The sequence below is a fragment of the Podarcis tiliguerta genome (genome assembly GCF_965153285.1).
Source record: "Podarcis tiliguerta genome assembly, chromosome: 2".
Lineage (NCBI taxonomy): Eukaryota > Metazoa > Chordata > Lepidosauria > Squamata > Lacertidae > Podarcis > Podarcis tiliguerta.
Window position 1 is genome coordinate 107,954,828 of NC_139535.1, and position 14,095 is coordinate 107,968,922.

General features: G+C 45.4%; 1 protein-coding gene across 21 annotated transcripts in view; it reads left to right on the top strand.

The window, feature by feature from the left end:
• The window catches only part of BAZ2A (bromodomain adjacent to zinc finger domain 2A), a 63,406-nt gene that overhangs the window by 39,387 nt on the left and 9,924 nt on the right, over positions 1–14,095 (top strand). For 12 of the 21 annotated variants that reach the window (XR_014507985.1, XR_014507986.1, XM_083427207.1 and 9 more), the window contains 14 exons: positions 7–217; positions 2,025–2,086; positions 3,419–3,499; positions 3,591–3,824; positions 5,405–5,659; positions 7,025–7,239; positions 8,249–8,323; positions 8,732–8,894; positions 9,555–9,614; positions 9,806–9,950; positions 11,205–11,782; positions 12,604–12,832; positions 13,346–13,501; positions 13,597–13,760. Coding sequence is in view for 18 of the 21 variants with exons in the window: in XM_083427207.1 (XP_083283333.1) it covers positions 7–217; positions 2,025–2,086; positions 3,419–3,499; positions 3,591–3,824; positions 5,405–5,659; positions 7,025–7,239; positions 8,249–8,323; positions 8,732–8,894; positions 9,555–9,614; positions 9,806–9,950; positions 11,205–11,782; positions 12,604–12,832; positions 13,346–13,501; positions 13,597–13,760 (2,628 nt within the window). In the remaining 3 variants the exon portion in view is untranslated. Of the gene's footprint in view, positions 1–6; positions 218–2,024; positions 2,087–3,418; positions 3,500–3,590; positions 3,825–5,404; positions 5,660–7,024; positions 7,240–8,248; positions 8,324–8,731; positions 8,895–9,554; positions 9,615–9,805; positions 9,951–11,201; positions 11,783–12,603; positions 12,833–13,345; positions 13,502–13,596; positions 13,761–14,095 lie in introns of all 21 variants that reach the window. The other 9 variants (XR_014507984.1, XM_083427201.1, XM_083427194.1 and 6 more) reach the window with 1 other exon arrangement.

Here is a 14,095-nt window from a genome sequence, read left to right on the forward strand (position 1 = left end):
TCACAGGGCCTGCAATGGGTGCAGCTGACGCCTGAGGAAATTCCTTCCCGGATCCAGGCCATCACAGGCAAACGTGGCCGACCCCGCAATACTGAGAAAGCCAAGGCCAAGGAAATGCCCAAGGTGAAACGTGGCCGTGGCCGTCCTCCCAAAGTGAAAGTGCCTGACCTGCTGAGCAAGATGGATGCCAGGGTTCTGAAAAGACTGGAAGCCCAAGGTACCGGCTGGACAAGCCCCTTCTGCATGCCGGGAGCTTTCACGAGAAAGAGCTTTAGTTTGTGGCAGGAGTTGTTTGTCAGTCTCTGGAGGCAGGGCTGTTCATTCTGTGTGCCAAGAAAATTCAATTTTTGCTCTCAAAACTAAAGCATATATCAACAAGATGCATGCAAATCTGCTTATTTTACATCAATCTCCATTTGCATGCCTTTTCTGGAAACTAATGTTTGAGTTTTTGCAAAATTTGGAATTTCTTGTCAAGGAGCGGTGTGGCAGCAGGAAGAGAGAAACGGATAAGCAAGGGGCAGTAAAAGTATATAGGTAAGAGAACATGACCGGAGACTGAGGGGAGGGGCAGGTAGCTAAACATGGCATAAAAGCCCCGCCCTGGAGGATTGGAAGTACTTGCAGACATTGTCTTCCTAGCTTTATTTGTGTCTCCACAGCAATGAGGGATAAAAACTTGTGCTTTATATATATTTTTAAAGACTAGCTCAGAGATTCAGGAGTAGAAATATGACTAGAATTCTATGTGGGTTGCACGCAAGCAATCTTTAAACAGATTGTGGTCAATCCTGGTGCATCATGAGTAGCTTCCAGTCAGCATTGGCTAATCTTTTCCTAACCCTCTGAGGGCTGCATGCCAGCAGCGGATGTGATCAGAAGTGTGCATGGCCAAGTTACACATGTGCGTTCACACAGACGTACACACCCTCAGCATGCATACACATTCAGACCTACTCCTCGCCCCAACACACATTCAGGCAGACAGATAGATAAACAGACAGGTCCTCTGAGTGGCAGTACGGCTGCGGGGGGTGGCAGGGAGAGGAAAATGCTCTCTCTACTTACCTTTCAAAGACATGGTTTATGGCTAGGAGGAAATGGGAAGGAGCGCTGCTGCTTTCCTGAACACAGACCTCCCATCTATAGCGGTGTGCCTGAGAGAGAAGTGGTGACTTTCAGGGGTGAGAAATGATTTGATGATTCCTGTCAACTATGTGTACAGTTGAAAAAACTCTTAAAGAGAACATGTTGGTTTATGTCTTATCTTGGGATCTTATGTAGACTGATAGCACAGCAGGTAGTAATGAGAGATTTTGTGGTTATGGATGCTCATTCAGGGTTGCAGTCATTAATAAGAGGCATTTTTGGAGAAGGATATAAAACTTTAACGCTTGCCGATTGAAAGGTTGGCGGTTCGAATCCCCACGGCGGGGTGCGCTCCCGTTGTTTGGTCCCAGCGCCTGCCAACCTAGCAGTTCGAAAGCACTCTCGGGTGCAAGTAGATAAATAGGGACCGCTTATTAGCGGGAAGGTAAATGGCGTTTCCGTGTGCGGCTCTGGCTCGCCAGAGCAGCGATGTCACGCTGGCCACGTGACCCGGAAGTGTCTCCGGACAGCGCTGGCCCCCGGCCTCTTAAGTGGGATGGGCGCACAACCCTAGAGTCTGTCAAGACTGGCCCGTACGGGCAGGGGTACCTTTACCTTTATAAAACTTTAACAATTGAGATAGAGACACACTCCCCTTTGTGTATCTTAGGAACATCACCCTAAGGCTACATCTTTTGGAGAAGTGGTACCTTAATGTAAAGCAGCCTTACCCCACTTAGTGCCCTTCAGATGTTGTTTGACAACATCTCCTCTAATTCCTGATCATGGATGGAGTTTTGCTCCCAAAATCTGGAGGGCACCAACTTTGGGAAGCCTGCTATAAAGCCATAAGGATACTATTAGGTATGGAATGGCGGGCTGTTCTAGTCTCACAATTTTTAAAAAATTCCCTCATTCTCCGTTTGTATTTGCAGAGGTACTCAGTGATGAAGATAAGCTGAAGATGAGCAAGATCAAAAAGAAAATGAGGCAAAAGGTACATACAGTAGAACAGGACATTGTATTCTTGGTGGGAAGGGGTCACAGTATTCTCTCCCTATGCAAGAGGGGGATGCTTTGGGGATGAAAGGAGCATTTCCCAAGCTGAGGGGGTAAGGTGGGGTGGGGTGATGAGAGCTTCCTTCTTCGGTTGCCAGTAAGGATGTTTGTGTACCCCAAGACAAACATTCCAAATTGTGCACCCAAGTCCGGAATATGTCCAAGTCAGTTGGCATAAGACTGCTTTCACATTTTAAAAGGATGGATTTATTTATTTTTTGGCAAAGGATTTGAATTGCATAGTGGAATGCAGAAAAAAATTTACATGGGTTTGTATTTTGGGGACAGGAAAGCAAGGAATAAGTTTCCCACTGCTTGTGCGCTAATTCGGTGCGATTCTAGGCATTTCTCTACAGTCATGAGGGATAGAAGCATTTACTCACAGCTGAGATGCTCAGAATGCCAAATCCCACCATTGATTGCGTGGTGAATCTAAGCAGTATGTGAATGTATGCTACCCTAGTTAGCTGTGGAACGGGGCATTCAGGGTCTGTCCCTTGGGCTTGGCTGGAAGCTCCAGCTGGTGCAAAATGTTGTGGCTGAACTCTTGGTGGGGACACACAACCAGCTCATAACTGCAGTCCTTAAAAGTTTGCACTGACTGCTTGTATATTTCTGGGCAAGTTTAAGGTTCTTTTATTGATTTCCAAGGCCCTTAACAACTTGAGTGCAGGATACTTGAAGGACAGCCTGATTCCTTATATCCCTGCCTGATCACAAGATATGCAGGGGAGTCTCTGTTATTGATCCCTCCTCGCTCAGCTTGTATCCACTAGGAGCCATGTTTATTGTGGGCCCAATTCTGTGGAGTCCCCTCCTAGCTGAGGTCAGACAAGCCGCCTCTCTGTTGAACTTACAGGTTCTTGTCAAAGAGCTTTCTATTCAATTAGATATTTTAAGTAAGTTGCGTGAGACTTCTTTTAGGTTTTTACCTGTGGTTTTTACTGTTTAAAACACCTGTTTTATTATTTGACTGATGTGTTGTCAGTGCAGTGATGCATTTCTTTATTGCTTTGTAAAGCACTTGGAAACCACATGTACATTGAAAAGCAGTCTATACATATTGAAAATAAATTAATGAAATATAGGAAAAGAATCTCCCAGTTAAGCCGAAAAGCAGTCAAACTTTAATTGATAAATGTTCCTAGTGAATGTTTTGGGAGCTAGTACTGTAAAGATAGAGCAATGGCTTTCCCCTTCCCCTTAGGTTTCTTCTTTTTGAGTGGATTCTCTCCTTGACAGAATTCCTCATGCTTATTTTTTTCCATAGGTGCAAAATAAGCAGAGGCAAGAGGCCAAGGCACTCAAGCCCAAAGAGGTCAAGGCCAAGGAAGTAAAAAAGAAGCCGAAGGTGGGTCAGGAATGGCCCTTTGAAAAGTTGGGAGGTTGGCAGGTCCTGAATAATTGCATGTAAACCTTGCCATGTCTCTCCTCCTCTCCAGGTAAAGAAGGAAAAGAACAAGCCAGAAAAGAATAAACCAGAGAAGCTGAAGGAGAAGGCAAAGCTGAAAGAAAAAGTGAAGCCCAAGGAAAAAAAGCTGCCAGTACCAGCCAAGGTTCCCCGAAAGGTGGATAAGAATCTTCTAGCTCGGCGTCAGGAAGAACGACAGTGGCAGCAAATGATTCTGGAGGAAATGAAGAAGCCCACTGAAGATATGTGTCTAGGGGACCACCAGGTGCATAGAATTGCTTGGCTTTTTAGAGGTTGGGAGACAGCCCCCTATTCCATTCGTTTGTTTATTTATTTAAATCAGTTTTTATTTTTTTAAAAAAATGTATTGTAAAACAAACAAATAAGCATGGAAAAGAACATATAGCGTCTCCACTTTCGATTCACAGTGTCTTTTTCACAGTTTGTTTATTTTCGGTATGAGATACTATTGTCATAGGCATTGGGAGGAAAGAGGGGAGAGAGATGGGGACATAATGATCTGATTGAATCTTATTGGATAATGATCTATTGCATAATGCTTGTGCAGGGATTTTTGTGTCAGCCTCACGTGGGTAGGTCCTTTATAAAATTACTTATTTTTGTTGGCATTGCGAGGGATTGGGGGGTCCGGAGGGAGGTTGGTTGGTTGGTTGCAGTATGGTTTGGACAATCTTACGAAAGTTGGGATGGATTGGCAGTAAGGGTAGAGATGGGGAAGAAGAGTCATGGGCAAAGGTGGGTAGAGAAAGCTGTGTAGGTAGTTGAAGCCCTGCCAACTGATGAAGGAAGCCCTAAGCATCTCCTTATCTTCTAAACGTCTGCCAGACTATTAACTATCCTGTACAGCTTTGGCTAGAATTACATGATACGTAAAAGCAGAGCCACTATTAAAAATAGCAGTTGAATGTTTAATTCCTACCTTCACCTCTTAATATCTAGAGGAGCTTGCCAGTGTTATGAAGTCACAGTATGGTATGTTTCTGTGCTGCATGCTAACAGTAGCAAATAATGCAGCATAGAACAGTGCACCATGCCTATACCATGCTGTTCCAAATATTATGAAGGGGAAATTTTCAAACCTGTAGCAGCTGTGTGTTTATTGTAACATGAAAGTCCTCATCCCTTACCAAGACACTCCCGCCCAAGCCACACTATTTTGTTGTGGAGCATCAGCTTAGGGGGTCTTCTGGGTTTACCACAAAATGATATCTGGCACTGAAACTGAGGCGGCGACTCTGGCTCAGATGTTTACATCTCAGGATGCCAGTTTTCTGCACCAGATTCCTTAATTGTACCAATACTAAACAAACAATGCATTTTTGTCTAAATATGTGAGCCTTTCAGTACTTTCCTATATTTGCTCAGTTGAGACGCTTGATTGTCTCACAACATTGTTCTGTCACCTATGGCCAATTATAAGACTTTAGCGTCTGATATAGTGTTTTGTCATATATTTACTGGGTTGATCATTTAGTTCTTCCACCAAAAGGCTAAGATTGTCTGAGCTATTCAGTTCTATCTCACTGAGACACTAAAGTATTTTTCTGTGGCATTTGAGTTCTTCTCTGTATCTATTCATGTTGCTGAATGGACTTGATCTGGTGGAATTTGATATAGTTTGAGTAAGGGAAATCTGGGCACCTGGCTTTGGAGGGCTGGCAGGCTTTCCACACTGGGAAAATGTTCTCTGATTTTCTACCTTGTTAGACATTGTATATTATCAGCCTATCATGTGGCTGAGTTGCAGTATGAGCAGGGCTAGCTATTCTGCTAGATCACAAGTCTGTACTGATGCTCTCTGTACTGATATTTTGTCTTTCCCAGCCTCTTCCAGAATTTTCTCGCATCCCTGGATTGGTTTTGCCCAGCCATGCTTTCTCAGACTGCTTAGCCATTGTGGAATTCCTACACAACTATGGCAAGGTGCTGGGCTTTGATGTAGCCAGGGAGGTCCCCAGTCTGAGTACGCTGCAAGAGGGCCTCTTCAATGTAGGCGATAGTTTGGGCGAAGTGTTAGACCTCCTGGTGAAGCTGGTGAAGGCTGCACTGTATGATCCTGGCCTCCCTCCCTTCTGCCAGGTAGGCCCATGTATGTATGTTCTGGGTCACATCAATCTGCATGTTTGAATATAAGGAATCATATGGACTGAAGTACTGGTGTGAAAACGGAATGGGTTTGTAGTCTGGTGCATGCCAAATATTCTAATGGTATTGTCAGAGCTGTGTGTGTGTGTGTGTGTGTGTATGAGAGAGAGAGAGAGAGAGAGGCACATAGTTTAGACAACCCCCCAATTTTGCCCCAAGGAAAATTGAATACATTTGCACAATTTCTCTTATTTTTGCATATTCTGAGTTCACTATGAGGAAGGGCAGCAAACTGTGCAAAGCACTGAAACTCTGCCCCAAACACCGAGAATCTGTTTCAACAAGCCCTCTTTCTTCTGAGATGTTAGTAGGCATTGCCTACACACTTTTATGCAAACGAAAAGCTCAGAAAGCTAGAAAAACATTGTATATTTTTAATTGAAATGAAAGCTGAGAGTCTCAGGAAGCTGCACCCAATACCACATTATGCAAGTTTCCTGTTCTCCCGTGGAATTGTGGTATACATGCAGGCCTGACTGTTGTGGTTTTTTCCTGTATCTACTTTGTGAGTAGGATGTAGACTAGATTGCTGTCTATGGAGGATAGGAAGAAGCATATTGTCAGGGATGCTGGCTTGCTATAGCTGCAAGCCTGCTGCTAGTGGCAGACTAGGGCTTGCAGTGCAGGTTCCTGAGAATAGAATTTTTCATTTTATTTTATTTTTAAAAAAGAATGCTTCTAGCATTCAAGGTTTCAGGGAGAACTTAAAAGTTGCATGGAATTATCTGTTAAATATTTTTATGAGAGGGAGCTTGGAGGGAGGCTTCATTGACCATGGTGTGAGATCTTCATGGCTCTTTTCCTCCCCAGTGATCTATTTGCATCTGTTCTACTTATTGCCATCAATTCTATCTAGCCCTATGTAAACTTGTACTTTAAAGGGTCGAGGGAGGCAGCTTAATCAAAATTCTGCGCCAAGAAAAGAGAAATTGTGTGAAATCTGAAACCTGCAAATTGGACATATTAGCACATTTGCCTGTTTCGCTTAGAACCGTTGTTCTAACCATGGGGCAGTCTCAATACATTATGGACCCAACACATATTGCCAGCCATACTCTTGTTCTATTTTTTTTTTTTTTTTAAAAGAACAGTTTAGAGTTGACATTAAGGTGGTGGAGGTGGCTAATTATTACCCAGTTGACACGAACAGATCACTCCCTAGTGAGGTTTGGCTTGGTGGTAGTAGTTTTCTCCTACAGGTGGTGGTAGTTTTCTGAAAGAGTCTTGAATGCTGTGCAGGATGTTCCTGTTGACATGGCAGACACATCTTGATTATTGTCCTCTCCTTTCTTCTGCCAGTCGCTGAAGATCCTCGGCGAGAAACTCTCTGAGATAAGCCTGAACCGTGACACTGTGTCTGAGATCCTTCGCTGCTTCCTCATAGCCTATGGGGCAGATGAGAACCTATGTGACTGCTTGCGCACTAAACCCTTCCAGGCACTAGCCCCTGACAAAAAGGCTGCTGTGCTGGCCTTCCTCGTCAATGAACTTAACAGCAGTGCCCTTATCATCAAGTAAGTGGTGATAGCTCAGGCAAGTTGCTGAGTTGTGTCTCTCATGGCCATATGTATGTAACAGTCTGAGCTCATAATACGTAGATATGGATGGGGAGGCATCCTCCCCCATGATACTATCTTACTCTCTTGAGCTGAGAGAGGAAAGCAAGCAGAGGAGCTAGATGGTTCAGCATATCTTAGATGCTTAGTGACCTCAGTAAGGTTGCACGGCTGTAGGCAGGGACTATCTTGTTCATTGTTGATTTTATGCAAGCTGCACTGGGAGCATTTTTTGACTGAACATTGGGGTAAAAATGCTGGTTTTGTGCACTTTAGCATGTGGCCACCCAGATTGCACCCAAGCTTTGTGTAGAAAACGTGCTGAACAGAGAACAAATTGTTTTCTGGGAAGATACCACTGGGAACAGATTAGAATAGTATTGGACGTCCAAATGTCCCTACATAAGCTTTGCATGTCTGCCTTAAAGAAATGAGTGGCTACCTTACTCTTCCGCTGACAGATTCTCTTGTAGACTGGACTGTGTATGTGTAGTGGGGTGGGTAATGGATCTTGAATGAGCATTGTGCATATATTGATAAAAAGGGAATACAGTGGTGCCTCGCAAGACGAAATTAATTCGTTCCGCGAGTCTCTTCGTCTAGCGGTTTCTTCGTCTTGCGAAGCAACCCTATTAGCGGCTTAGCACTATTAGCGGTTTAGCGGCTATTAAAGGCTTAAGGGATTAGCGGATTAGCTGCTAAAAGGCTATTAGCGGTTTAGCGGCTTAGAAAAAGGGGTTGGGGAGCGGAAAAAAATCTCAAGACTCGCAAGACATTTTTGTCTTGCGAAGCAAACCCATAGGGAAATTCGTCCTGCGAAGCGCATTGAAAAACGGAAAACCCTTTCATCTAGCGGGTTTTCCGTCTTGCGAGGCATTCGTCTTGCGGGGCACCACTGTATTTTCCAATTCTCTGCAGTTGAACCCCACCCCACTTCTCTTTCTAATTTTTTGTTTAACTCTTGCAGTGAAATTGACAAGACCCTAGAGAACATGTCTAACCACAGGAGAAATAAATGGATCATTGAAGGAAAGCTGCGCAGGTACATATCCATGGATTTAGTTTTGACCCAGTGTAACCAGAAAGCTCAGTGGGTGTGGGAGGGGCACTTAGATGAAGAGGGCTGAGATCATTTCACTCTTATATTTATTTAAATCAAGTAATCTCTGGTGGTGTGGAATCTTACTGTGACTGTAGGAGCCAAAGTGATTATTGATTGCTTTATTTTCCACCTTCTTGGATTTACCAGAGGATTTCCCCTCTGGTTCTCCTTCCTTTGGTATGTGGGTCACCTAAGGAAATAATTCCAGATGGCTAGTAGTTGTGCATCAGTTCATGCAGGCGCAGTAGCTGGATAACACTTGCCCTGAGTCTCAATCCCAGAGTCCCTCACTGTAATGTATTGTGACCCTTTTCTCTCCATTACTGGTGCCTTGTTGTTGCACTGTAGGTTAAAGATTGCTCTAGCCAAGAAGACAGGACGCCCCGAGTCAGAAATCACAGGCTTGGAGGAAGGGCGGTGGCGACGGAGCTCACGCATCAATGAAGAGAATGAGGACATGGAAATGGAGGAGGAGAGAAGCAGAGCATGCAGGACACGGAAAGACAATGAGGTAGGTGAAGGTGTGAGCGAGTAAACTGAGAAGGGCGTATGCAGTGTCCCTGAATATCTGTTCTAATAGCAAAGTGCAGGTTTGAAGGGAGCAGCGTTGGTCATACGGCATGAGATGCAGGACAGTTTGAGCAATAACATTTATTGGGCCAACTGATTTTATTTTATTTCATAAAATTTATACACCGCTTGATTGCAAAAAAAACCCTCAAAGCGGTTCGCAAAAAGATAAAACAATAAAATCAAGAGAAATTCACAACCATCCTTGAAAACATATAAAAGTTAATATTTTAGAACAGATTTAAATTGCCTCTGCTTTCTAATAACTTCAAAGTAGTGTGACCCTTGGTAAAAATCATGTTCGGCCATGGACGTTGAGGCAGATCTAAGCTTGTCAAAACGACCAGTTCTTTTAGCAAGATGCAAGAGTCTTAAGAAGTGAGTATATTCTCTGTGTTGCCTTTTGTAGAATAAGAGGGCTCCCCCCGTCTCTTAGTGGATTTTGCAACTTCATAAGTTGCAGCAGCTGGATCCTCCCTTCCGCTCATCACTTCCCACTTTCTTCTTTCTAGCATCTTTTCTAATGTATCCAAAGCAATTCAGCCTAGATTTTCTGGGAAACACGAGGGTTTGGCTCTAAGTTATCTTCTTTCTTTCCCAGCATGACACTCCGGTTTCCAGTGTGCCTGAGCTGGAGAGACAAATTGAAAAGCTTTCCAAGGTAAATGCTTGTATTTGAAAAGATAAGTACAGAATGGAAGGAGCTGTAGTAGCAGCTAAACTTTTAAGTGTATATTGGGGATTGTCAGTAGAATAATCAGGGAGGTGTGTTACTCTTTGCCGTGGTAACCAGAGCTTTGCACAGGCACTTTATAACACATGGTGCTCTTACTGGTCTCCTCCTTGCTGCAGCGCCAGATGTTCTTCCGCAAGAAGTTGCTCCATGCTTCACAGCTGTTACGGGCTTCATCCCTGGGGCAGGATCGATATCGACGTCGGTATTGGGTGCTGCCTCACCTAGGTGGGGTCTTCGTAGAAGGTTGTGAGGTTTCAGCAGGTATGTAGAGCCTAAGATGTACAAAAGCTAAACCACTTGGGGCCATGATAGTTGAGGAACTCCTGTTCCTATATCGTCCTGACTGAACATTTAAGTTCTCCTGCGGGGAGGGGCTCCTTGGGGGCTATACATTATGTGAGGATGTTGGAGAGAGCCTTGGAATTCTCTCCCTTCGCCCAGAGGCCCAGGAGGCACCAATGGTGGCTTCTTTTCAGCGCTCAATAACAACCTGACTCTTCATGCAAGCATTTGGAATGTACTGGTGGCATTACTGAGTTTATTCTACAGTTTATTGATATGCGATTTTATAGTTCCTGTATTATCGTACAAATTGTGGTTTTTGTTAATATGTGTCTCGCCCTAATAGTTATTTTATTTTTATTTATCGGTTTGCTTTTTTATTATAAAGCAAGAGATGGCACTGTAGATCCCGGTCTGACGAGGAAGAACCCATGTTTCTTGTGGTGTTCCGTGTTTTTTTTTCTGGGATGGCTCCCTCCTCAGAACATGGGGCCACGAGGATTGTTGCAGCTGGCAAAATAGATCAGAATTAATGGGCTAATTAGAAAGAGCCATGGGACAGCTTAGAATTTGGGGCAAGAAGAGCAGAGTAAAAGTGGGAAGTGGAGCCAGGAGGGTTGTATGTCTGTTTTTAAATCTGTGGGCCACATATCACTTTTTAAATTGAAATGCCAATTTGACTGAAGTTTGCTGAGGGTGCAGAGGCAGCATGGGATATATTTGGATGGGTGGAGTAATTCATTAGGGCATTATATCTGCGAACTAAATCGCACTTTAGACTTCAGCTGTATATAACATTTGGCCATTGACTCCCTTGTTGAAAAGCTGGTGCTTGATCTTTCGGGCACTAGCTGCTTTTTCTCTCATTGTTCTCCCCGCTCAAGAAAGCTGCACCCACATCCACAAATGATTTGAATCAGTGTTTTATCTTGCAGTCAGGGGGTGGAGGCAGGGAAGATCATTTCCAAAAGAAAAAAGATCTGCTGTACCTGTGCTTGCCTCCATCACTCCATACAGAGATGAGGAAGCAGTGGCCCTTTAGGTGACATTGGACCCTCCCAACTCCCATCATCTCTAACCATCAGCCATGCTGCTTGGAGCTGATGGAAGAGCATCTGGAGGGCCACAGGTTCTCCCCGCACCCACCCCTGACATTGTGTTTTTGAGATAAGTTTTTAGCACCACCTTGTGGCGAAACCTAGGGAGATATCATTTTTGTTGCCTCCCCAGCAGCTTCCCCTGAGACACCCAAGAACGTGCCAGAGAAGGAGGAGGCCCTGAAGGAGGAAGAACCTGAGGCATTGCCCATCAAACAAGAAACCACTGAGACTCCACCGGTTACTGATTACGTCAATGGCACAACTTCTTGGTCATGGAGCCGGCCGTGGAGGGACAATATGCTGCTGCCTGAGTCGTCGGAGCCCAAGTTGCCAGAGCCCGCCCCCATGTCTGTCAATGGATTTTTGGAGGATTGTGTGCCCATGGGCCAATCCCAGCATGACCTCAGCCAGTCGGCCTTCCTGTCCTGGCTCAGCCAGACACAGCAGGCATCCTCTCTGCTCAACAGTTCTGTGCTTACCCCAGACAGCAGCCCTGGCAAAGGGGACCCGTTACCCCCAGATGAGCTGCCAGACTCTGCCGCAGAGGATGAAAGTGCCACAGAAACACAGGTTGCCTGGTTCAATCTGCTGCCCCGGGCACCCTGTAATGACTCTCCAATTACTACCTCCGTTGAACAACCCTCTATAAAAGCTGCCCCCCATACCTGCAAGCCCCCGACCAGGGACCAGTCAAAGGCCTCGACCCGGCAGGTGAGTGTCATCTAGAGACCTTGCATTACCAGGAAATGCAAGCTCCAATTCTGATCTTGCCTGGGTCAGTGGAGGAGCAAAGGACATGGTGCCTGCATTAATACAAGGAATTGAATGCAGGGCCTTTACCTGAATCCTGGGGACAGTTCCCTGTGAGTGGTCTGTTTCCATGTAACAACGAGAGCATGGGGTTGGTGGTGGTAATGCTATTTCTGAATTGCTTTGCATTTCTTATCTGTTCAAGGTAGGAACTATCAGACAGGAAGCTGTAATGTCAGGAAACTACTGTTCATAGAGAATCGGACAGAAAGTAATAGATTAGAATTCAAGAGGTAGATTTAGAGTTGTCATCAGGAAGGATTTCCTAACCGTGAAAAGTCATTTAGAATGAGCTTTCTCGTTGAGTGGGTAGATCTCTTCCTGCGAAGCTTTCCAGGCAAAAGTGGAAATGGCATCTCTCAGAGATGCTTTAGGTTATAAGATTGTCCTGCCTCAGGACACAACTTGGTATAGATAAACTATAACATCCTTTGTTGATCTCATTGTCCTCTATCTAGTTATCCTCTTACCCTGCTAATATACACCATTCCCTGGGGCCTTCCACTCGTATATAATAGCTAGCAATAAGACAACAAATGACTTCAGATAAGGTAGTAGCTGAGTTTTTTCAAGCCCACATAGTAACCTATAAGTGTTGGCATGATTGAAAAAACAGCCAGGCAGCTCCTTGAGCAGATGGCAACTCCACTAGAAGATTGACTTTAAAGCCCTGTTAGAGCTCATGCCTTGTCTGATGCATCCTGATCTTTCCCTCTTCACAGCTGAATGGCCTTTCCACCGCCAGCCCAGCATTGCCACAACTGGCCTCCACCCCTCTCCATTCCAGCTCCAGGATTCACAGTACTTGCTCCTCAAGAGCCAAGGACGTCCCCGTTAAAGGCCAGGAACCTCCAGGGCAGCCGAGACGGCGGGGGCGCCCCCCTACAAAACTCTTCAAGCAAATTGAGCAGAAATATTTGACCCAGTTGACAGCACAGCCCATACCTCCAGGTGAGGGAAACCTGCATCTCCTTTTCTTCTGTATAATTTGTACTATGTGCGTGCTCTGAAGTTATTGATACTATGGTTTGGAAAAGGATTGTGAGGGAAGATGAAATGGTTTACCATTTGTAAGAAGACGCGACTGAGAATCCGCCATGAGTGACCATAGGTATCTCCTAACCCCTGGAAGCGTCACCCCACAGTGTCTTCAGTTTGTAGGACCTTGTAGAAACTGCCAATGCAGTTTCACGTTTTCCCCATGAGGACTAAAAAAATCTGTTCTTAAGGACAACCCCCTCAAGTACCGCACTAGATATGGTTGTCTTCCACATTACTTAAAGGCTTCCTGAACCGCGAAAGCAGCTGATGTGCAGTTCCTTGCGTGCATGCTGACCTGACACAAGACCCAGAGTGCAGCATTTGGGAGCTAACAGGCATGCTTTGCAGAAACGGTGGCTTATTCAGTGGCCCCAGACTCTGAGCTGCTTCACCTCCCCCTCCCCATTCTTCTCTTCCTTGCAGAGATGCAGAGTGGCTGGTGGTGGCTGCAGGATCCAGAAGAGCTGGAAGCCGTGGTGCAGGTACTGCACCCACGAGGGATCCGCGAGAAAGCCCTGCACAAGCACCTTATCAAGCACAAGGAGTACCTACGGGAGGTGTGTGCCCGAGCTGCCAATGGTAAGAGCTTCTCATCGTATGGCTGGAGTGAGGCAGGGAGCCACGTTACCACATCCCTAACTTCTCTAATGGACTCTTCTGGTCTTCCCACCTAGATCCCATCTTCCAGACCCATCCTGAGGATTCCGCCCACCCTGTCTCTCAGGAAACCTTGGCCCAGTGGTCGATGGCTGAGCGGGCCTTTGAGGCAGACCTGTCTGTTCTGCAGTGGGTGGAGGAGCTGGAGCAGCGGGTACTCATGGCTGATCTACAGATCCGAGTAGGTACCATGATCCAGGGTAGGCTGAGTCCCTCCTGATAACTCTTCTTATTATTGTGGGTGGGGTGGGGGATGACCTCACACTGTACAGATCACCCTGGGGGGTGCCTGCTAATCTCTAGATCTGCCGTAACAATTTAAAACATACATTCAGATCTTTCCTTGTTTCTGGAGTTGGAAAACTGAGGAGAGAAATGACCCAGGTCAACTTAAAATCCCGCCTTGGCATTTCCATTCTTGCATGTGGGCATTACTCCCCAGCTGGCACCTTTGCAGCTACACTGCCCTGCAGAAAGCTAATTAATTTGAGAGCAAAGACTTTTCTTTTTTTGTTG